Source organism: Vanellus vanellus (genome assembly GCF_965231255.1).
Source record: "Vanellus vanellus genome assembly, chromosome: 1".
Classification (NCBI taxonomy): domain Eukaryota; kingdom Metazoa; phylum Chordata; class Aves; order Charadriiformes; family Charadriidae; genus Vanellus; species Vanellus vanellus.
This window is the reverse complement of record NC_138905.1, coordinates 130,239,462-130,265,023: the sequence shown is the minus strand read 5'-3', so window position 1 is coordinate 130,265,023 and position 25,562 is coordinate 130,239,462. Positions and strand designations below refer to the sequence as shown.

Here is a 25,562-nt window from a genome sequence, read left to right as displayed (position 1 = left end):
TGTTAGGAAACTCAGATGTCCTCTCCGAGGTCACCGGTACCCAGGCAGAAAATCCCAAGCAATAACTCCTCATCCGCTGCACAACATTCCCTTACATCTCCCCTGCTACATCCCCTTTCCCAGCGCTTCATCCACAGCCTTGCAAGTAAGTGCCAGGTCTCTCCCGCTGCATCTGTGAGCCAACGCATCTTGCTCCCTCCTTTCCCCTCTCTCTTTCATCCCCTAGCTTTTCTGAAGGTTTTTGCACCACAAACTCATTTTGAAATGGTGTTTCTGGCCACCTTGAGCACAGAGCAAAGAGCGTAATGGCTGAGCCGCTCCCTTTGTGGTTCCCTTTCGGGAGAGAGGGGAAACGCTGGCTGAGCAGCCGGCTCCCAGCACTGCACCACACAAGCCCTGTAGAAGCCATGGATACCTCCCACAGGCTTTCTCTGAGAAACCTTTTACCAACTAGGTATCTATCTGGAAAATCTCCTGAATGGGTAAATATTCTTGGGGTTTTATTCAGCTGATGCACTTGCAGAAAACGTTGTGCTAATTCTCGAGCCCATTTGTTTCCTATAGATGCTTAACGGCAGAATTTCTTCTTTACAGTATCTGTCCTACCCAGTGTCTGTGTGACAGGCTCAGTGTCACACGAAGCGCTGCATCAATTATGCCAGTACAACGACACCGGTCCTGGCATCGAGCAAGCGGCGGGTCAGCCCTCCCAGGGCAAGCAGCCAGGCGGGGATGGAGCCCGCCGCTGCCAACCTGACCTTTGCCTGAGGGGGACAGGAACCTGGGCTCGCCAAAATGCTGCGTGTCCTCCTCCAAGCCATCGAAATAGAATTAAAATAAAATCCCTTACCGCATAGCGAGGTAAAGGAATCAAATGGCCACACGGCATGCCTTTACACAAGGGAGGAAAAAGAAATCAGCGTGAAGACCTTGGAAGCTCGCTGAGACATTAATAGGTGTCAAGGAGATCGTTCTGATTTAGTCTTTGACAAGTTGCCATTTTCTGCATTCCTCATTCAGCTAAAACCTAGATAATTATGTGTGTATGTTTCCAAGTTCTTAAAACGCCAGGCGGAGGAATTTTTGCATATTTTCCTTTCGTGTGGATTTTAAAAGCTGATATTGGTAAAACAATGACACCTTGTGGCACAGAAGAGCAATCAAACCCATGCAGCCACACAGTTGTACATAAAGCACCGCCAATAAGTAGATTGCATTCCCCAGAACTATTTTGAATTATCGATGAGCTAAGTTTTCAGCTACCGTTTTTTTCTTAGGTCTTCAATCTGAAATTATTCTTGATGTTTACAACGTTTGTAAGCATCTTTCCAATTATGGGAATAATTTAGACAATCATTATTCAAGAATATAGTAAATCTCCAAGTAAGTTCTGTATGTATTGTTGCAATGAAGAAATGAACATTTTCACTTATTTAATACACTCGTATTATTAAAAAGGCACACAGCATACTTGTTCATCTTTTCAGTCTTCCTGACCTTATTTCAGGCAACCAGGTGCTTTAAATTGCATTAGCAGGAGAAGTACTATGCAGAATTGCTAACAGGAAAGATGTGATGCCTGTTAGTTTTATGCAGGTTAAAGGGAAGACTCCAGATGTCCACACTTTTCTCAGCAAGGAGGAATTTCTACTGTAATTATTTTAAATGGGCATAACTGAATGGAACAGATGTGGTGCAATGTCATTTTACAGCTCTGATCAGATTTTGGAAGGTTTGAAAACAGTGACTTTGTATTAACTGTATTAACTCAAAAAGACTGGAGAGCTAATGATTTGAAGACAGCTCTTCCTTTAATTTGTGGATCTGTTCAAATCAGAAAGCATTAATGACTGTAAGTAGATGAGATTTCATAGGAACCAAAAAAGACACCAAGATTTTAGCAGCCCTTCATGTAAAATATTTTGAGTTAACTGTATAAACAGTTCGTAATTACTGTCCCATCTACCGAGTGCCAGATTTCAGTATCAGCACTAATTGCTGACCTTACCAGTGTCTTCTCTGACCTCCATTTAGACAAGGTATACTGCAAATTATTGGGATTTTGAGTGAATGACGATCTGATTAACAGGACTGGTGAGCTATTCCTGGTATTACATTATGCAACTAAAATGTTATGCCTGCATTCATATATTTTAAAACCATCTAAAAATTAAAATCTTTTTGTCAGCATAATAACATTGCTGGGACAGCGCTCCTCAGTTCCAAGGGTATTCTGGGGACAAGAATGAAACCCACAATGTTATATAAAAAGCACATCACAGTCAAAGAAGTGATATACAGGAACAAGGTATATTTGGCGCCTCTGTCATTTATCACTGGGAAGTTTTAAATCTTGACACCCTTTTTGCATCAGGAGGTAATTTTTTTCCAATCTGATGGCAACAAACTATATGTTTTACATTGGCATAGTGAAAATTACAAAATAAATCTTAAATAGCATTCACCTCAAACATTATACAACAAACAAGTCAAATATACCATCAATGGCATATGACGAATAGCGCACTTCTATAAAATGTGATGCCAGGAAAATCACTTCTCCTACTGCAAAGGAGCCTGTACTAGCCAATTATTGCAAAATCTAACGATGCATTAAGTGATTGCTGCTGCGGGCAGTGCACATCCGAAAAAATCACAGAGCTTGTCTAACACACATTAAACCAAAAATCCCGCCCTCGCGCAGTGCTCAGGACCGCAGCACAAGCCTTGGCGTGTGCCCAGCCACGTTTCCCACCCTCTAATCTTCATAGCCTGCCATGGGGCATCCTACACCTCATCTTCAACGTGGGTAGATCATTGCTGGGAGATTTCTCATCTGATAGGAGCGGTACTGCTGGTCAGCGAGGCAAAGATGTGACCATTTACACCTCCTGTTTTCAGTCCTGGTAAACTTGCCCCCCAGATAGAGACTGAACCAGCCCTCCGTTATCTCCCTGCTGTGCTAGCTCTTGTGCTGCTGCAAAAGAGCCAAGGGCAAGTTCATCACAGCAAAGCCTCTTCTCCCCTCCTGCTTATTTATGTCCGCTCTCGCCCCGCCAGCATCCCAGCTCGCCCAGGTGCTGGAATATTTCTTACATCCAGCAGAGCTATGAGGCTGACGGACAGGAGAGTTTTCTCCACAATTGTCGTACACGTGCTTTATGGCCATTTTGCAGCAGCCTGTATCTTTGGTCTTTAAGCTGTTTATGCTCTGTATTCATCTTGGTTTACACCAGGTCACTGACTTCAGTGGAGATTTCTGGGCTTGGATTCGCAATAGAAACAACGGAGCTCAATTGCCTGCATGCCTGTGTTTAAGAGAACACTGGAAAATGACAGAAAATAACAGTTATTATGCTTATGCACTGTAAAACAGCCAGGCAACTCCAAAAAAGAGATGTGTAATGCCTCTCTTACAGTGGCATGGAGATAGAATATTTATGTCCTGATCTGCAGAGCAAATGAGATGCTTTTACTCTCTTGCTGTCTCAATGAGTCATTAGAGAAAGTGAGTTGATGAACATTAATTTCTACATCAGAAAAAAAAACAAATGAGTCTTTCATTCTTCCTTTGTTCTCCCCTTCTGTTTGTAAAGTCCTAGGAATGAATAAAACCTGGCACTTTCACAGCTCACAAATGAGAATTAACCATCCCCATTGTGAGTTTGGAGATTAATTTAACCTCCATTTGGCCCTGCTGTGAGCTACATCTGTGGCATTTTTAATGTTTTACCACCTTAAAAACAAGAGTAGACAAAGAAATCTGGGATCTACTAAAATCCCTTTTTTTTTTTTTTTTTTTTCATTTCTGAGAAGTACCCAAATACCTCTGTGTCTTCTGCTGTTTTACTTCCTTGGGTCCCTGTATTTTGATTTGCCAATACTTCAATCCTAAGGGCAGTGCTCCACCACATAAACTGGGGGCTCAGGGAGGTCTGATTTTGGAAATATCTGGAAGCTGCAAGCTTCACGCATCAGAAAAACTGTGTGTCATCCACTCAGAAAGCCTCCAAAATCTGTCTGCCTAGTAAACCCCTTTGAGAAGTAATGGCATTTTAACATAAACATGTGAACTGCATGTCAGGATGACGATGAGCCCTTTTACCAGCATTTTACAATTCATTTGCTACAGCTCCTGCCAAATGTGGTATCCTAAAGAAAAATAATGAGATCTTTCCTCTCCGTGGGATGCCTGGCACTAATATTTGAACTAGAATTAAGAGCTGCTAGAGCTCAGAAATCCTCATATCAAAATACAACCACAGGAAAAGCTCCGTAAAATTATCCTGGGTGAAACTAGCATCTGGCAGGTAACCAGATGGCACGGACTCACATTTCCCATCTTGAAGTGGGACAGAGAAATTGTTCAAAATGTAATGAGTGGTTTTTGGTTTTTTTTTTTTCTCTTCATTTCCACACCCTTACATTCAACCTGCCGTCCCTGTTGAGGCACTCACCTTGCCTGCCACACTGATACGACCACAGAGCACGTGAAACCAACAGAAGGGTGAACACCTTTTGGCTGGTGGTGAAATAAGCAATGTTGTGAGTCATTCAGCCCTTCTTGAGGTGAAACCAGTGAGAAACGAAGGCAGGTACGCTGCTGGAGGGATGGGAAATATGGACAAAGGCAGCTGGCAGAGGTACCGCCTGAACCCCCGTGTAGCGTCAGCAGCACAGGAGCTGGGCTGGCTTCCCTGGGTTTGTGATGGCAACAGAGGAGATTTTGGTTTGCTGGCCTCTTTCTTCTCCTCTTTTTCTGTTCTACACATCAAAAACAAGTTTTGAAAATGGCTTACCCTTGGCAAGTGTAATGCTGACTTCTTTGCTTGGAGCCGTTGTTTCAGACTCTGTAGACTCATGTAGATAAGAAAATACTGCTTATGATCACATCAAGTTTCAAACTTTTCTTCACAACCTTTTTGTGCAAAAAATTACTTTTTAAATTAGCTAGCTGTAATTCTTGCATGATCACATCAGAAGATGAGAGGTGTTCCTGTGTCTCTAGCCCTGTGTTCACTTCGACCATTCGCTGGTCATTTTCAAACATTTATTTTAGCATCAGTCAAACTTGCACATTGATCGATAAATAAATCATAGCATCGTGCCCATTTCTGAACTTTACGAAATTGTGTATAATGAAAAGATATGTCAAATTCATGCGGTTCTTTGGGAGGATGAGAGGTTTGTTTTAAAACTGTGATCCATCTGAGACTAAAGTTCCCAAAGGAAATTGCTTTGAATCAGATCTTACAATCAGGACACGTTTAAGCCAAGACATATTCCATCTTTAAAACCGTGTTATGCAATGTGTTTCAATCACAGGAGCTGTGGACTAACATTACCACTGTATAGGTCAATTTAGCTAACATGTTCCTAAATGCATTATAGCTTAAACCTTATAAAAAGAATTTAAAATCGAATTGGCTGAACCATGAAAACTAATACATTTTTAGCTATGCATTTAGATGTATTTTCGGTATTTTAAATATAATCATAATATTAAATCAAACTGTTAATGTGAGGAAGACTATTTACATATTTCCCCAAAATTAGTCATTTGGCTCTCAAATTCAATTGTGGCTGTTGCATTTATTAATGCTAAAATCCCTTAAATATATTTTTCTCCATTTCTGAGAAGTACCCAGATACCTCAGTTTCTTATTAATATTAATGCCCTTTCTTCAATGTGTTCACCAGGTACAAAAGTTAAAAGCTCAAATAAAGAAATCCCCCAAACCTGGATAAAACAAAGTTTAATATACTCGGATGAAAAGGTTTTTCATTTTGCTTTGCTCAACCTTCAGTCTTTCACAGATTAAATGCTTACTAGTTCTTCAGTCACTGTTGAGTTTTTCAAGAAGGGTAAGTCTCATAAAATTGAGAAGATAAATAACTTGAGTTGTTTTGCTTTTGTATTTCTTTTAATGATTGTTATCTAGACTTTTACATAGAACTCGTACACTTAATGTGTTATGTGCAATGATATCTCTACCATAGCAACAGTGTGTATACTAAATTAAAACTTAATTCAAAACTATTTGGCTTTTTTTACTTGCAGATGAATCAGGTGTATAGGAGGTGAAGACTTGGTCTACAGCTTATAGACAACAGATGCAATGAAAAGGAAGCAGAAGAGGTTGTCCATTTGAACTACCAATCTTTCAAAGTTGCAATCATAGCATCATAGAATCATAGAATAGTTTGGGTTGGAAGGGACTTTAAATGTCATAGTCCAACCCCCTGTAATGAGCAGGGGCATCCTCCACTAGATCAGGTTGCTCAAAGCCCCGTCCAACCTGACCCTGAACGTTTGCTGGGATGGGGCATCTACCACCTCCCTGGGCAACCTGTGCCAGTGTTTCACCACCCTAAGTGTAAAACATTTCTTCCTTATATCTAGTCTAAATCTACCCTCTTTTAGTTTAAAACCATTACCCCTTGTCCTATTGCAACAGTCCCTGCTAAAATCTTTGTCTTCAAGTTTCCTGTAGGCCACCTTTAAGTACTGAAAGGCCACTACAAGGTACCCCCAGAGACTTCTCTTCTCCAGGCTGAATAACCCAAACTCTCTCAGCCTGTCCTCATAGGAGAGGTGTTCCATAGAATCATAGAATCATCATAGAATAGTTTATATTGGAAGGGACCTTAAAGATCATATAGTTCCAACCCCCCCCTGCCATGGCCAGGGACACCTCCCACTAGACCAGGTTGCTCAAGGCCCCATCCAGCCTGGCCTTGAACACATCCAGCGATGGGGCACCCACAACTTCCCTGGGCAATTTGTTCTAGTGCCTCACCACCCTCAGAGTGAACATTTTTTTCCTGATGACTGTTCTAAATCTCCCCTCTTCCAGTTTGAAGCCATTCCCCCTCATCCTATCACTACATGCCCTTGTAAAAAGGCCCTCTCCAGCTTTCTTGTAGGCCCCCTTCAGATACTGGAAGGCTGCTATAAGGTCTCCCCAGAGTTTTTTCTTTTCCAGACTGAACAACCACAATTCTCTTGGTCGGTCTTCATAGGAGAGGTGCTCCAGCCCTCTGATCATCTTCATGGCCCTCCTCTGGACTCGCTCTAACAGGTCTATGTCCTTCTTATGTTGAGGTCTCCAGAGCTGGATGCAATATTCCAGGTGGGGTCTCGAGAGTAGAGTAGAGGGTCAGAATCACCTCCCTCGACCTGCTGGCCACACTTCTTTTGATGCAGCCCAGGATACGGTTGGCTTTCTGAGCTGTGAGCCCACATCGCTGGCTCATGTTGACCTTCTCATCCATCAGCACCCCCAAGTCCTTGTTCTCAGGGCTTCTCTCAATCCAGTCTCTGCCCAGCCTGTCTTTGTGCATGGGATTCCCTAACCCAGGTTCAGGACCTTGCACTTGGTCTTGTTGAACTTCATGAGGTTTGCACAGGCCTACCTTAAGTTCACTCATGCTGTTTAGTTTGTGCGCCATGACTTCAATTTAGCAGCATATTTTCCATTCATAGATTTAATAGCATATATAGTTATTCACTAGTAATTGAAACCATCATGAAAATAAAGCTTTTATAGAGAATTTGTTTATTTCAGGGCTAATACCTAGCTGCTAGAAGAGGAAAAACTAATGCCAAAAACTCCTATTTGCTCAGCTTTAAAATTATCTTACAAGGCCTGTGCTTGTCCCTTTTTTATTTTAGTTTTCTGCAAACATCAATTCTTTTTCACACAAATATTTGTAGAAAGCAAGTTGTGAGTTCCTATGTTCAACCATTCTCATAAGAAAGAACACAGTTGGTATGATATGGGACACTGCTTGGGCCAGTTTTGAACTCCCCAAATCCCTGGGTAGTTAAATCATGCTCCATTTAGCCCAGCCTCACGTGCCTGTATCATTGAGGAGTTTGAGTACGTTCACTGTGTTTAAGGTGTTGAAGCTGGAGAGTCCCAAGGGGACACAGCTGCTCCTGGAGCAGCCCAGCCACCACTATGGGAATAATTTTCTTTTGGTTGGAAAGGGCAGAGGAAAATTAAACTTAAAATCTGCGTCCAACCAATAAATTTTGACTCTTAATTTGTTTCTGTCTAGCAGAGATGCTTCACGCAGGCTTATGTGGCTGTAGAGGTTTAAAATTTTCTGAATTTGCCTAATCCAATCTAGCTGCTGCCTCTTTCTGAGTGACTTGATTTCCAAGTACCTTATGGAAAGATTCGAATCAGGGCAAGAAATCAATGCTATCTGACTCCATTTATGTGGCCAATTGGCATGCACAGCTTGAATTTCAGCTGAGTACTCACATGGAGCTGTTCAAAGTAAATTCACAAAGGAATAAAGGCCAATAGGTATTTATTAACATATATTTTCAAATTAATAAATGCAAGAAAATAACATTACCCTCCCTGGATTTTCTGCAAACATAAACAGAAACAGGAATTGTCAAGCTAATTATTTATGGTGATTATATGATACCTTTTTATTAGTTCATCTACTGAATACAGTAAAAAAGAAGTGTCTGTACTTGTCTAAAAACTCTTTACTCATATAATCATAATTTAAGAGTCTAATCTTCACAGACAGGTTATTTTACTCCTTTCTTGTACTCTTGCAGTAAATAGTTAGTGGATGAGGGAAAGACTGTGGATGTTGTCTACCTGGACTTTAGTAAAGCCTTTGACACCATTTCCCACAGCATTCTCCTGGAGAAACTGGCTGCATATGGCTTGGATGGGCATACTCTTCGCTGGGTAAAAAACTGGCTGGAAGGCTGGGCCCAAAGAGTGGTGGTGAATGGAGTTGGATTCAGTTGGCAGGCAGTCACAAGCGGTGCTCCCCAGGGCTCAGTGCTGGGGCCAGTTCTCTTTAATATCTTTATCAGCAACCTGGATGAGAGGATTGAGTGCACCCTCACTAAGTTTGTAGATGACACCAAGTTAGGTGGGACTGTCAACCTGCTTGAAGGTAGGAAGGCTCTACAGAGGGATCTTGACAGGCTGGACCGATGGGCAGAGGCCAATGGTATGAGGTTCAACAAGGCCAACAACCCCATGCAGCGCTACAGGGTTGGGGCGGAGTGGCTGGAAAGCTGCCCAGCAGAGAAGAACCTGGGGGTGTTGTTTGACAGCCGGCTGAATATGAGCCGGCAGTGTGCTCAGGTGGCCAAGAAGGCCAACGGCATCCTAGCCTGTATCAGGAATATTGTGGTGAGGAGGACTAGGGAAGTGATCATCCCCCTGTACTCAGCACTGGTGAGACCCCACCTCAAGTACTGTGTTCAGTTTTGGGCCCCTCACTACAAGAAAGACATTGAAGTGCTGACGTGTGTCCAGAGAAGGGCAACGAAGCTGGTGAGGGGTCTGGAGCACGTCTTATGGGGACAATCTGAGGGAACTGGGGCTGTTTAGCCTGGAGCAAAGGAGGCTGAGGGAAGACCTTATCACTCTCTACAACTACCGGAAAGGAGGTTGTAGCAAGGTGGGGTCGGTGTCTTCTCCCATGTAACAAGCAATAGGACAAGAGGCCTCAAATTACACCAGGAAAGGTTTAGATTGGATACTAGGAAAAATTTCTTCACTGAAAGGGTTGTCAAGCATTGAAACAGGCTGCCCAGGGAAATGGCGGAATCACCATCCCTGGAGGTATTTAAAAGACAGGTAGATGTGGTGCTTAGGAACATGGTTTAGTGGTGGTTTCTGGCAGGTGGTTTCTGGCAGTGTTAGGTTGATGGTTGGTCTCGATGATCTTAAAGGTTCCGTCCAACCTAGACCACTCTGTAAATCTATATAAAATTCAGCTTCCATGTCTCTCATTTCATTGGTAATATTTGTTTCAAATTTTACCTGGGTCTGAATCCAAAGTTATGCACAGTATATACAGAGTTTATTGTACAGTCTCACCTGTAAACAAATACTCATCAACAAATAAAATATTTATTACGCTTTCAAGTATCTTTTGCTCATAACCTTAACAATTAGTCCAGCTGTTTGCAAATACCTGTAGAATCCGTATTTTCCCTATTAAGAATTGGAGCTAAATTCAACATTTGAGATTAAAACGTTCAGGAAGAAAGAGAATTTTTTGTTTAATCTGGATGTGGAAGGGTTCTGATGGCAAATTGGTAGGGTGTTTTCTAACTATGTTTCCTTTCCTTTACTTAAATATCACTCACTTTTAGTTCCATTTGAGCATCTTGAGCCTGTTTTCATTTCTGTGATTAGGCACAAAAAATGCTTATTGGTTATTGCCCACCCACAACCTTGATGTCATAATAATTTTTTTTAGATTGTTGTCCCTCATTATTTCTTGTAAAACAAAACTCATGATTGAATTTAATGAAATGCAGAAAAAAATGTGGACGTCGGTCAATTTAAATGATCTGCTTTTCCATACTACAAATACGCTTTTGAAGAACTGCTTAGCAGAATGGAAGACTGTCAAAGTGCTCTTCCACTCCCATACCACTTGTATGAAGAAATTAATTAATGCCTCTAAAATAATTTATTTTTAATGAGCAGTTCTCTATTCTTTTTTTCATAGGGAGATCAGGAACTGGCATATACAATTAAGAGATGACAGTTCAGTGATCCAAAGTCTTTTTATTCCCCAAGGCACTATAGATCAGTCCAAGTCCCTACTTGTTCCTATAGACACACTGATGGGTCTCCTATTTCTAGACAGTATTTTTGATCAGTTCACTCCACTTTGAAGAAATGAGAAGCTTTCCAGCTGACATTTTACATTCATCAAAACACGTCATGCTAGATGTAGTCGGCCTTTCTTCTGTTAATTTACAGACAAACTGAACGAGGAGATAAAAAGTGATTCAAATTAGTTCTAAGGGTGTGCACTAGGAAGAGTTCAAAACTAAGCCTTAGGTCAAGACATGGAGAAGGAAGGGTGCTAAATACGGCTTCAAAATATTGTTCATATTATACAGCTGCTCTGGGGCTTACATAAAAATACATCCAGCTGCAAACTCAGATCAGGGAGAAAAAAAAGGCAAGATTCAATGACTTCTATGTGTTTTCTGCCTATGGTGCTGCATACCTATTCTTTTCCCTTAGAAGCCAATGAAGGCAATGAACTATCGTGTTTTCTTTCTGCAGTATCTATATGAGGTATTTGTCAAGGTAGGGAACAACCATGGCTTCTAGTTTTATTAAAATTCAGAAGTACACAGTCGAATACCTTAGAAGACTTGCCATACAAAGAACACCAAAATTATGACCTTTCTTTCTGTCAAAGATACTGATCTTTACTTATCAAGTGCTGTGAAATCTCAAAATTAGGTTAATTCATCACTCAGCCGAACAATCAAAGAGTATAGGGTCAAAGAGTCTTCAGTCCTCTCTATAAGCAAATTCAATTCTTTCTTTTGCAAATGGATCTGGACACAGCGCCTTTCATTTTGTTGCCTCCAGACTGCATTGCTACAGCTGTCCATAATGTGGCAATGAAGACAAATACAAAATATATGCTTTAGATAAATCTGTTCCTTCAAAGGCTGCAAAACAGCATGCAGTTGCAGTAGGCTGTAAGGACCATGTGTTTAGGTCCCATAGATTAGGTTCCATGAAATTAGGTACCAAGGCCCCTGTGGTAGCGTGCCTTCAATCAGAACAAGCTGCTCTGAAGCATTTTTGTTTGTTTGTTTGTTTGTTTGTTTCTCCATGTCCCACTCCCACTGCCAGCTGAAATCTAGAGGCCTGATTTTCAAAAGCATTTGTATTTCTGGCTCCCACTACAGCAGATGCAAGCAATACTACAGCTGGGTTCATGCGGGACAACCCAGGTCATGCAGGCCAGGGGGAGGTAATTGAGAAGCACAGAAGTCAGACATGGTATGTAGTACACATAAAAGAAATTTAATTAATTCCCACTAATTCTGCCGAGGAAAAGCATCAGTGTGACTGTTCTCTTTTAAGTGCCAGTAAGGAATGACAAATGACTAGCTATTTCTGTCCTCTTCTCCATATTCATTTTTAATAGGAAGGGGAGGAGGGACATAGGAAAAGGAGGCTGGCAGGAAAGTTGCCAGCTCTCCCCATTGACCCGGGAGCTGGGAGAGTCAGCTGTCGGGGCTAGACACTCTTCCACTGCCAAACCATTGCTCAGGTCCAAAAATTCGTTTAAAATTTGCAGAAAATCCCCATCCCAGCACATCAAGCTTTTCCCACATAATATTAGTATACTTCCCAACTGCATTCCTTTCTCTTTATTATTGTTTCAATCTGTAAAACAAGGTTGGAATACTAATATAAAATCGAAAGTATGACTTCATGTCCTAGGTAGCTCAAGAGAGTCTTGGCATGATATCATGACCTCTTTATCCTACTTGCTATAAGTCTTTCTGATATTTGGACTCCACAGTAGGAAAATCTCTAGAGGACACACTGAAATATGGTAATCTGCAGTTTAGCCAAAAAGTGCAAGCTGTATGTGAGGAATGACAAGTTACATCAGAACCATTACATCTCTTAATTTCTATTTCCTCCCATTCTCTTACCACCTGTGGAATGACCGCTCCATTTATAAAAGTTAGTGTGCATCTGGAGCCTCTAGACATTTCCTTCAGCTCTTAGCTGTCTCAAGGAATTATGTTTTTAAAATCGATACTACTCATGTATCTGCCTTTCCTTGCGGATTTACACTGTGCATCCCAGATCAAAGCACTTTTTGGGCTTCTCTCTTTTATTCAACACTTCCAGTCTCTCTCTGCACTCTGTCTCCCCATCTGAAAGCAACTTTTTAAGCTCTTCTCTCCTCATACCTCCTGCTTCCTGTGATTTGAACCCATCAGTCTTTTTCTCTAACTTCATTCTAGTTTCACTTTTTTCTCTCCACAGTCTCATCCCTGCCTACAGCTCCCACGGTAATTATTCACACAACCCCTTTGCTATATGTTTCACCACACCGTTTGACAAGCCTGGTCAGCTCTCCAGGGCTGTTTTCACCAAACACTGGTCCCCCTCTGATCCCTCGCTGTTTATGTTTTTCCAATCTAGTCATTGCCTGGGCTTCTTCCCCACTTGTCCCTAGCCAACAGTACCACGACCTTTTCTATGGCCACCCAGTTCTTCCAGTTCAATGACATTTTTTTGTCTTAAGGTATCTCCTTCCTACCCTCTTTCCTTTTTCCTATGAGCATAATTATTGATTTTCCCTGTGCTTCAGTTATGACTCCTCAGTCTTCCTGGATAAATGACTACTTTTGGCTACAGCTACAGACCCTTTCATGTCTTTTACTTGCCATCACACTTTTTCCTATTTACCCCTCTATATTTTTTTTTATAAAAGAACTGTTGAGCACCCCAAATTAAAATTACATTTAAACCTTTCAATTCCAGGACACTATACCTTTTCTTGTTCTCATTGTTCTCCTACAACTATTCTTCCTTTTTAAATTTGATCTCTGTTTTTCTCCATGGCTTCATGTCCCCAGTATCATTTCGTTTGCATTTCTCCTGAACACCTCTGCATCTTTACCTTCACAGTACAAAGATGTTTTATTCTCTTCTGTCTAAACAACAATAAAGAAAACCTTCATTTCTATTTGTTTTCCCAACAGCTCCATCTTTTGGTTCTCCTTTTAGGCTGTTTATTCTGCATGCCATTTACAATAGCTGTCCATCAACACATACAGATGCCTTTTGTCCAAGTCCTCAGCTTCCGCATTCTCAAGCACTACAACATCCTTGGCAAATTCAGTCCTGCCTTCCCCACCCTTCTACGGAGACTGTTTTACTAATTCCTTGTCTTGACCACATCATTATTCTCCCTTCATTCCTCCATTGCTACGCCTCCTCCATGTCATCAAACATGAATAAAAAAAATAGGGCTACAGCCTAACCCTATCTCATCTAGCAAAAGCAAAATAAATAAATAAATTAATAATAATAACAACAACAGATGCATGGAAACATGTAACCTCAAAAATTATCAGATTCAGATGTCTCATTTTGGGAACTTCAATCTAAGTAGGAGCGCCTGAACATGTAGCTTCTCTCCAAGTTACCATCACATCACTGAAATTATTGTTCATATACTTTGGATAAATTTTATTTCTTTGTTTATTAAAGGCTTGCATCTGATGCCCTTACTTAAACTGAATAATGCTTTGTTTCATGACTCAGTCCATTGAGCTAATGACTTGTGAAGAAAAGTGCTATTTAACTGGAGTAAAGATAATACAACTTGCCTATAAGGAAATATGTCTTTGAAATATTTTTTTTACTTTTGTGTTTGAAAGATGTCACATTCTTTTTCCTCTTCTTTTGCTTTACTGCCGTTTAAAATATGTTGGTCACATCTAATAGGCAAGGATCAGAGGCCGTATGACTTCAGTAGATAAAAGAATACGTATCATGGATTTTTCCAATATGCTGCTGATCATGTTGTGAACAGAATAAAGAAACATGTCAGTAACGAGCTTCATTTCACAGTATGCAACAACTGGCACGCAAACTGAATGCAATCCCAAACCAGTTTATCTTCTTACAAATGCCTTTGACCTTTAAATGCAATAGAATATGTTGTACACTTAAATGGTTCAATAACCCTTATAGTGTATGTAATGACAACTGACATCAGATTAATTTACTATTACAGAGGAGCCTTAGGTATATGATGAAATCATTAGGAAATAATCATATTCCTGCCTGGAAGGTAAGGTACTATTTTACAAAAGGATGAATCTCTTAATTGTTTCAAGTTGATTTAATGAATGTGATTTTAGCAGGTACCATTCTCCTTTGCTCCAGTCTTCAGAAGTATATTTATTACCGGACCATCTGTTTTACATAGGGGTCCTCTGGACTATGTGTCCAGTCTGGAAATTTTTTTTTCAATAGACCATAGGCTAACAGAAATAAAGCAACTTTATCATACCTATTCTAAGAACTATATATTTTTCTGATTCATTTTAATTGGTTTTCCAACAACTAAATCTCTAGCTTCTTTTCTAAGTTTAGCTGGTCAAGGCCTCAATTAAAAGGAGGAAGAAAAAAGAAAATAGCTACCTTAAGGCTACTCAGTATATCATCATTAATTAAATTGTCTAATGTACTTGTGATATCCTTATTTCAAAGAAGAGCACATTAAAAGTTGCCAAGGCCAAAGGGATATATCCAAAGGGCAAAGCAAAAGAAGAAAATGGCAAGACCGGAGGAAATAAAAGTAAATTAAATAAATGCTCACAGATCAAGGCTGCTAAGAGAAGTCAATAAAGCAAATGTTTACTAAGAGCTGGTAGCCTCATTGGATTTAAAACTATAAACTTGTTCCCTATGGGTTTTAGAACATAGTTTGAAACAAAACAAAAGCACTTGTGTGAATTAAAAAAAAAAACTCCCCTAGTTCTTTTTTCTACTAATAAATACCTCTTTCCCATTCCACTCAATCTTAGTCTCATAGCTGTCTGTTATGAACTGTGCAACTTCACATGAAATTGTATGTCTTCATAGCAATCTGAGTTGCATACCTCCAAATAATTTGTATATGGCCTTGAGTGTACAGTTTTTGTGACATGGGCTGGAATAGGTCTGGATAAAATTTGGCTACTGTGAGACTGAAGCTGGGGAGGTCCAAATTCTCTGCAGAAAGAAGCTGAAGTATTTCTGATACATGCATGGAGTAGCAAGGGCAAGGGGGTGTAGTAGTGATATGTGCAGTGTCTGGTAAATGTGAGCTCTGAATAGTAGAGAGAATTCATCTTGAGCCATGGTTATGTGAAGTATGGAAATTTCTCCTTGAGTTCAGAAGACGCTAAGATGTCTAGAAGTTGGATAAGTGTCATCTGGGAAGAGGCACTGGAAGCAGGAACCTGGAATTTAACTAGGATCATGAAAACATTTATAAAGAAGAGGATGTGGAGACATTGGATATCTATCCAAATACGAGAGTCAGAATATGCTGGAGAGAATGTAGAAGTAATTCTGATTAAGTCCAGATGAGTTTTTGTCTCCCCAGCTGTTTGCACCTGCCAGCTCACCCTGCCTCTCAGCTGCTGCTGCTCGCTCCTTCCCTATTTACCATTAAACCCATCTCTCAACTGGGGAGCCGTAGACAACGAGCGTGATGCCACTTCTCAGGAACATACCATGAATCATGTGGCGATTGATGGTTTTTTTTTTCTGAAAGGTTCAGGATTTCTGGGACAAAGAACCGCAGCCATCAGTATTCCTCAGCGCCTGGGCCTGCTAAGGCAGCAACACGCTTTGAGGGAAAGGGACTGTGCAAATGGGGCAGGGCAGCCAGGAGGAAGGACAGCGCATGAGAGGAGCATGCACGGAGCAGGAAGGTCTCCACAAGGACTTCCAGTGATGCGCACAGACAAGGGGGGGGCACAGCACCCCAGGAGGCCTCTCTGCTACACGTGCTTGAGTGAGCCAGTAGCGCAGGGCTCGGTACCAAAAACTAGCTGCGCTCTAGGAACACCAAAGGGATGTTAGCTGCCACACGCTGCCGAAATAAGGAAACTTCAGTTCATTTCTTAAAGTAGTAGGAAGTTAGGGATGGATGCTTCCAGATCTACAGTTGCGATGTTTCTCATCTGTGAGGTGGCGAAAACAAATCCTTGAGGCATAGTAAGAGCTGTTACCCCCTCCACCCGCTCCTGACTCACTTTTCTGTCCCAAGGATGGATGCAACAGCAGAGGCCACTTTTGAAACTATGCCACGTACTTTCTGATGCTCAGCCCCTAAGTAACATTGATTTGTTATTGCCTAGACCCTCTCAGGATCAGTTGTTGGTCCTTTCTGGGCTGATTTTTGGAAAATGTCTTTTGATAGGCTAATCTTTCCCTACCTGTTAGATTATGCTTTTTAGAAATAATAAATTCTAGGTGCATATAATCAAATAATCAAATTTCTGCTTGATTTCTCCAAACTTTAAAGAACATGGGTGTGCATTTTTAATATGCCCTTATTAATGGAAACACTGACTGCTCGGTAGATATTTTCTAACTTCTCAGCTGTACCTCTTTAGTCAAGTATTGTGCTTCTGAAGTGACACTTCAGCCAGTTTTTGCTAAATAGGTCAATAACACCTTGAGATTGGTTTAAAGTGCCGGAACTGACAACCTCTAACCTCTCTTTCTTAAAACTGGTGATCCTACTGTTGCTAAGCCTACCTCTATTATGTTTAATACGTTTGTTTCTTTTGATAAATAGTTTTCATTTAGAATGTATTGGAATTTGTCACCTGTGTTAGAATGGTGCTGTTCAAATCATTACTGTGTTTTTTTTCTCTTCTACCCCTACCTTCCAAACAGGATCTGCTTTAAGGCACGGGAGTTTGCATGCAAAGATGGAAACTGGAGAACTGCATCAATTAAAATACCTAAGTCAGTTCTGCCTTCTGTGACTTTATTCTCATAGTTCTAGCCCAGGTTACACTAAAATGAGTCTGGCAAAAAGCTACTGCAGGGCCTGGCTCTGTGCCTCGTGCCTTTTCCAGTCCCCTTGTTCGCTCTTAGGAGAGCTCTCCTATTCCCCTTTGTACTTAGTGAGCAATGTTCAGCAAAAGAGAGAAATATTTGGTGGTCAGCGCTGAGCCAGCCAGCGCAGGGGTCCAGAGGAGGGCTGCAGAGTGACTGTCCAGAGGAGGTTTGTGGAGTGACTCCCTGGCCCCTGGTCCCTGCTGTAACCCCCGGGGAGCAGGAGCCCATGCTGGCACACAGCTGTTGGGTGCAGCTGGTAGGACACCCGTCTGGCCGTAGGTCCCTCATCTCTCCTGCTTCACCGTGTCTGCAGAGGGAAGTGAATGAAACGCCATGTTGGATGCTACAACTCTCTAAGGCTGAAAAATGCCAAGGGGGTGTTCCAGCTAGATCATTGTCTTTTAAATACAGAGGTGCCTCTTCCAGCCAGGGAGTAGCTGGAACGCTGCCTCCCCTCAGACTTGTCTTCACCCAGAAAACTGTGAAACCCCTTTCCTCAGTTCCCCGCTGTCTCTGAGCACGTTTCACGAACCCCACTCTGCAAGGTCTTCCTCTGCCTCCACAGGGGTCCCTCACCTCTGCCATAGGGACTCCGCCACCACCCCAGCCCTCCTGGTGTCTCTCTATCACCCTCACCTTTTGCCAGTGCTTCCCTCCAGATGCTCAGTATCCATCCAGCTGTGCCATCTTACCAGTCCTTCTCCTGGTTGTCAGAGAAGCCAGGATCAGCTTCTGCAAGGGGGGCTACAGGGGCGAGGGGAGGTTAGAGGGCACAGGAGCAGGCCAGGTGGGGTGTATAAAACCACCAAACAGGGGTTAATGTGGCAGGAGGAGGGAGGGAAACCTCGGGGGAGTCCTGGAGGTTTTGATGTGGCAGCAGTGCAGGAGCCCACGGTGGCCAGCCCTGTGGAAAGATAAAGCGGGAGGGTGACGCTGGGGGGAACGGCAGCACTGAGTTCAGTAATAATCAGATGTTAATTCAAAATGAGGCACTGCTAATATTCCTTGAGGGGATTTCCACTTCAGGCAAGGTAGTTCATCCAACATTTGCTTTGAAAGCGATGTAAGAAGGTCGGAGAATGAGCCTCAGGAACACTGTTCCCTGCAGCCTTTAGAAAGCCTGATTAATATTCTGAAAAGTCACCCTAATCCTGTTGGCATTAATGCCAGGGAGACGGCAAGCCAGCTCTTCCCGGTGGAGCAGAAGCAGAAGTAACGCTGCAATGCACAGAATAATTCTGTTTTGACCTAAAATTCTGTTCCTTTACATGTTATTAATTTTTTTCTATACATTTCTAAACTGTAGATGGTTTTCTGAGACAATGATGGTTTTACTCAGCACAAAACAGCTCGGGAGCCAGGTCTCGATCCGTGTCAGCTGCCATGGCTCCACTGACCAGAGGCCAGCCCTGCCGATCTGCACCAGCAGATGTCAATACACCGATTTAAGCCGCCTGCTGTGTCCACGCTGTGTGTAATTAATGCAGCTGGAGAAACTGCTGCTCCTTCTGAGCACCGACCGTAGCCGTCGCACCAGTCTGTCAGAGATGGGTTGCCTCTGTGAACACAGAGATGCCAAGTGGACACACACCCGCTGTCGTAGGCTGCTTTTAACTAGGCGTGTGGCAAGTCACTAACTTCAACGATTAGCAAAAGTGCAGCACGCCTTTTATATCTCGATATTGGTTTAAAATCTGTAGTAAGTCATCACTGTAACGTGGTGATCTCCCTAAATCAGTAATCGTCCCTCCTAAATCCGGGAGAACAAGTGATGCCTCCCTTGTCCACACCAGCAACAAAGATATTTTACAGAAATTCTGATAAACATGGTAACAAAACCTGCAGTCCCTTTACCCCCCTCTATTTATATCCCCAAGCCATTTATACTGGCAGGCCCTTGTTACCTCCAAGCCATTTATACTGGCAGCCGGTTACATCCTCAGCAGGTCCCATCTCTGAGATAAAGCCACGATAGAAAGAAGGTCAGGGATGAGATAGTCCTAAATAACCCCCCATTGTTTCAGCCCTTGAAAGGACGGTAGAAAGGGAATGAGCTGAACCTCGTGGTGCTCCATCCAACCTGCAGGACTTCATTTATTTCTGTTTTAGATGCTTAGGTTTTTGCCTTCATCTGGACATGGTGATGGGAGCATGAAATGCTCATTTTCACGTTCAGCACAAAGCCCAGCCTGCACTTTATATCCCTTTTTCTTCCCCTCAATGCTTCTTGGCATGGACAAGAAATCAGATCCAGCAAAGGGATTAAACCCAAATGCAGGAGCTACAGGTTGCAACAAATCTCACAACCACCTTTTCCCTCTCTTTTCATCCCCCCGACAAGGATTTTTCTTGTCACGTCATACACCCGGCCTTTCCGGAGGCACATGGGTAGTGTTCGTCTGCCACGGTGATGGGCTCAAACTCTTGGGGGCACAGTCACACTACATATAAACAATAAAACTCCCAGCTGCTATAATAACGTTATCAGCAATGAGTAATATGTTCTGTAAAAAATACCCAAGGAAGCTTCTAGGGTATGCTGAAGGTGATTAGGTTACAAACTATCCTTCTGAGATCAGTTTCTTGACAGTTTCTTGATCAGTATTTTGACCAACAAAATAACAACCAAACAGCTACTGAAATATTCATTACAATTTTCTTTGCCTTCTTAAGTGATCTTAGTCATGTTAAAATAGCCATATTATTAGGAAGCATTGTGAGGGCAAAATTCAAACTCTTCTCTCCAACACACACTCCCCAGCCACCAGGACTCCATCAGCATTTTGATAAGCTCCTGTCAAGAAACGATACGCCCCTGGCTAAAAATTAGTTATTTAATAGAGCTACTAAAAAACTGGGATGTCTCTCTTTAAACGTTTGACCCTGAGGCAGAAGAGGAGGGGAGGGAAGGAGAAGGATCGAGATGATGATAATCGCTTTAGATAACAACCTGACTCATGGTAATAGCAGCCTAATTGCTATCCAAATGCTTTTAGCAGGAAATAGCCACACCTAGAGAGGCACCTGTGCAGAGGAAGATTAGTTTTAAGTGGAGGAAGGACAAAGATATAAACGCACAGTGGGAAGTAAGAAATAGTTGTTTGTTTATGTAGAAACTGCCTTAAATCCAAGAGCTACTTTGTACTGCTTCAGCTAAGGGGATGTGGCTGGTATGTAATTCATGTGAGAAGCAGGTATGCTACAGGGCTCAAAATGAAATGGGAAAAGGGCAGGGAAAAGAAAATACCCATATGTGGGGAAGAAGTAGTTGGTGCTTTCTGGAATAAATCAGCTTCTGCAACGATTATGACCCTTCATAGAATCATAGAATAGTTAAGAGTTGGAAGGGACCTTAAAGACCACCTAGTTCCAAACCCCTGCCATGAGCAGGGACACCTCCCATTAGACCAAGTTACTCAATGCCCCTTCCAATCAGGCCTTGAACACTTCCAGAGATGGGGCATCCACAACTTCTCTGGACAATTTGTTCCAGTGCCTCACCACCCTCAGAGTGAAAAATTTTTTCCTAATACCTCATCTAAACCTCCCCTCTTCCAGTTTGGAGCCATCCCCCCTCATCATAATACAATATAAAATGAAGCCATCCCCCCTCGTCCTTGTAAAAAGTCCCTCTCCAGCTTTCATGTAGGCACCCTTCAGATACTGGAAGGCAGCTATAAGGTATCCCCAGAGTCTTCTCTTCTCCAGACTGAACAACTACAACTCTCTCAGCCTGTCCTCAAAGGAGAGGTGCTCCAGCCTTCTGATCATCTTCATAGCCCTACTCTGGACCTGCTCCAACAGATCCATGTTCTTCTTATGTCTTCTATGTACCCCAGAGCTCGAAACAGTACTCCAGGTGGGGTCTCACCAGAGTGGAGTAGAGAGTCAGAATCACTTCCCTCGACCTGCTGGCCACGCTTCTTTTGATGCAGCCCAGGATACGGTTGGCCTTCTGGGCCGTGAGTGCACATTGTTGACCTTCTCGTCAACCAACACCCCCAAGTCCTTCTCCTCAGGGCTGCTTTCAACACTTCCATGCATAAAACTTATAAATGTCAGTCTGACAATACAAAATAAGACTTTTACTTGAAAGTCGGTATGATTATATTAAGTGATTTGCTTGGAAGAAAGCTGCATGAGAATGGAATGGTTTGTAGCTGGTTGGTTAATCAAATGTAAGTATGAAACATGCCCTCTATATGCACAAGCCACGCTTTTGTACATTTGAGATTTGTCTTCTTCAGTGCTCTGCAGTGCACTGCTGTACCAGCACTGTCCTGCCAGGGCCCCCTGTTCTCGCTGCAGCCCTCTGGCACAGCAGCGGTGGCGTCAGCCCAGCAACCAGGAGGCAGCCCCTCTTCTTCAGCTGCCCCGGCTGTTTCCTGCGTGGGCTCTGTGAAGGAAGGCCACAGGGAGCTGGCGTTGCCTGCGAGTCTCGGTCACGGCCCTGCTGGATGGGGTGGGAAATCAAGACCTGGATTTCTGCGTCACAGAGGAAAAAATGCTGTTTTGTCTGCGCAGGACGCCATCTGTGGCGTGGGTAGAGTTGTGCGTACGAATCGATTATGTTCTCTGATGAAGGTGCCAGGTCTTTCAGCAAGGGTATTGATTTATGCATTCAGTGCTGCAAGTTGCTCTCTACTACATCTTTTGCTACTAAAATTCAGTGATGTGAATGTCAATAGGCATGAACAAAACCCCCATGTTTTGAACATGTGTAGGACATAAAGACTACCATATTTGCTTGGTTTTGCTGTCCTCTGTAAGCCACTTTCATGTGTAGGACATAAAGACTACCATATTTGCTTGGTTTTGCTGTCCTCTGTAAGCCACTTTCATAGATTCTGGTGTGTCCTTTTATTCTGGGAGAGCTTCAAGAGATTTGAGGCCTGCTGGTAATGGATTTTGCATGCAGAACACACGTGTGTGCCTATGCATTACCACGAATGTTATTTTCTCTTTAAAATAGCATTTTTTTCTATTTGAAAATTGTTTTTGAACACAGTCTAGAAATACTATATGCCAGAAATTATCTATCTTGAATTGCTGAATAATAGTATTGGTGTAGGCTGCTATGGCAACAGATGTACAATCTCTGGATTCACACATCAAAGGTTCTTATGGCAACTGTTTTTTGGATACTTCTTTGCACAATCAGGAAGATATATACTGAGCTATCCCAGTAATCTTTGGAAAGACAGCAGCAGTAGAATAAACTGACATGTTTACTACTTTACATGTGGTTTTGAAATGTACAGAAAGGCATGCCTTACATACAAAAAAAAAAAAAGGAAGAAAGAAAATAAAAAGAACACAAAGGCCAAAATGACACTGTGGAATCAATAATGTGAAAACATTTTATGAATATTTATTATAAATTAGTATTCATATTATACTGATACTTAGAAACTTAACCAACGATGGATTGGCATTGACAATGTTACACATTATACAGACTCAAAGCAGTTAACCATCCTTTCCACAAGGCAGCTTTTCCTTTTTTTTTCTTCTTTTTTAAGACAGTAAAATTTTGCAAAAAGGACCTTCCTATTAGAAATACATCAGGTTCAAATGACCTTGACCTATGATTCACCACAAGGATCCTAACAAAAGAAGTGGTTAGCCATGCTGCCGAGTGGTTTCTTTCAGCTTTCCTCCTGCATTTAAAGGAACTGTTCACATTAATCAAATGGGCTTTGGATTAGCCCTTATTTTTCAATATGTGCAAGTCTCTTAACAAAGGAGAATTCTTCTTCCTCTTTCCCCTTTATTATCATCGCTGTCCCTACATGACCACTCCACAGCTGCAGGTCTGTAAGTAGCTGGCAAAGGTGGTGCCCGTGATGGCGGGTCACCAGCATCTGCTCTAATAGCTCAATTCAGTGCAAAACACACAGGTTTACAAGCATGCTCCTACTGATGAAGGCTGTTCAGAAACAGTTTCTGCTCCACAAAAAGGGATGGTAACTTTTGAACAGGAAGACAGCACTGAAATAATTCGGGTTAGTAGAGAGGAAACCGTAAATGTCTATCACTTGATATCTTTTAAGAACAAATTATAAAAACTTCTGTGAGGTATGTCACCAGTAACTAGATGAGATGAACTAGAGACATCCTAGACTAAATGACATCCTAAAGTCTGTATTTCTGTGGCTCTGCCATCACTGTGCTTGTGCTTGTGTGGATGTAAGTCTTCGCTTCACACAGACCCAGGGGTGGGATGGAAGACTCCAGACAGAGGAAAGTTGAAATGATATGTCAAGAACATGGGGAAGAAAGCGAACACCTGAGCACTTGGAAGAGTGTTGTAAGGTTTTAGTCATTTTTCCACAAAACGTTTTTAATGTCTGAGGCTTACTAAAATAAGCCTTTAGGGAAAAACTTTAAAGCAACAACAACAAAAAAAAATCATCTGGTCCATAATAGGGGCTGCAGACTACAGATATTTTTACTTATTTAATATGTGCTGGAAGGTTTATTTGAAGTGGTAGACGGTAAATGCATTTTTATGAAGCAGAAAAATGTCTTAAGAAACTAAAAATTGACTTTGCAGAACATAAAAGCTTTTTAATGGCAAACATTCACATACTATGCATTAGTGTGGCTATATTGGGAGATATGCAGACTAGGTGTGCTCATTTCTGAAGATATTTTTTCACTGGCTATTTGTAAGAAGCGGCTAATGACAATGTCTTTGGCTTTGGTGGTCTCCATATTCCTCTCCCGTGATATCTGCATGCTGATTTGATCTACGTTAGTCATGATAAGCTCCGAGGCCAGGATCTGAGTGGGGGATGCCCTGTTGGCTGTGCTATCCATGATGTACTGCTTATACAGTTCCAGCAGTTTCTGTTCGAGGTAGTCATTCAGGGCTGCGTCGGAGAGGGGCTGCTGGTGGGGCACCAAGCTCGCCAGCCGCCAGCATGAGGAGTAGCCTTGGGCCGGCTTGCGGCTGGTGTCGCTGGAGGGGGGGACCCTCACGGACTCCATGGGGGGAGGAATCTCCGAGGACTCCAAGAAGGGGCCTATGCCGCTGTCGCAGGCAAAATCTGTCGTGACTGAGCTAATCGGCACCACGTAGTCCCCAGCTATATGCAAATCGTTGTAGTTCTTGCAAATGCTTTTGCAGGAGGATGGAACCAGGTAGGTGTCCTTTCTTGCCAGCCCCTCGCAGACATGCATAGCTGGAGACGGCTGCCCTGTGGGCACGTGGTGCTGGGTAGGCTGTAGGAGATTATCCTTCTGCCTTCTGCTGTGCTTGCTACCTCTAGAGCAGACTGAGGAAATGCACTTGCCAGCAGATCTGCATCTCTGGAAGAGGCTTTTTCCTTGTGCTTCGTCCGTGGAAGAGTAATTAATGGACCTCATTTCATAGACCACTTCCTCAGCCGAACTCTTGCTGTAGAACTCAGGGTTCAGGTCTTCACAAAGGTAGGCGATTCCATAAAGGTAACCTTCCGACAGCATCCTTCACCAAAGGAAAGGAACCACCCAGCAGACAGAAAAATGACAAGAAGAAACCATTAGTTCATTATGTACTCACTGAGTGCCGATTACTCTCACAAGTCTGCGGAGAGATGTTTCAGATTTGGACATGAACAAGATTGTCTCTCTCTTTCTAGAGGACTTGCATCAATGAGTGCAGTGATCAGCTAGTCTCCCTGTTGTGCTGTTAACCCAATCACATCAAAGCATATTCTGTATAACATAACGTGTGTCCAATGCATCCAATGACATGTGAGTTAGGAAAAGAGGAACAAGAAGTGGTTTGCTGTGGTAATAGTTGCTGTAATAGCTAACAGTTAGATATGTATATTTTTGCCCTCAGCGTCAGTAAGAATCCAAGGGGTTTCCCCCTTTTCTCATATGCCTTGAAGCAACTTTTGTTGTGTGTGGTTTTGTCAGCTGCCTCTGAACTATGTTGATTTGAGATTCATATTGAGAGTATCACCTTCTGTTTCAGACTAATCAATGACTGTGAGCGTGATTCCTTTTTCATGAAAAAATCTCAGATCATTAAATTAGCACTTTGCACTTCTGCATGCCAAGCAGGATGTAATTAATTGTTTCTAACTTTTAGACTTGAAAACATCAGTGGCAAAAGCCGGGCTTTTTGGAGACATGAATCATCTGGCCTGTTTTAGACAC

At 42.3% G+C, this 25,562-nt stretch overlaps 1 protein-coding gene across 1 annotated transcript; it reads right to left on the bottom strand.

The window, feature by feature from the left end:
• Positions 1-23,923: 23,923 nt before the first annotated feature.
• TASL (TLR adaptor interacting with endolysosomal SLC15A4) lies at positions 23,924-24,881 on the bottom strand (the record flags this gene model as incomplete). Its single annotated transcript, XM_082498285.1, has 1 exon — positions 23,924-24,881. One exon carries the CDS (start codon positions 24,879-24,881, stop codon positions 24,003-24,005), a length of 879 nt encoding a protein of 292 aa, XP_082354411.1. The 3' UTR covers positions 23,924-24,002.
• Between the last annotated feature and the right edge of the window lie 681 nt (positions 24,882-25,562).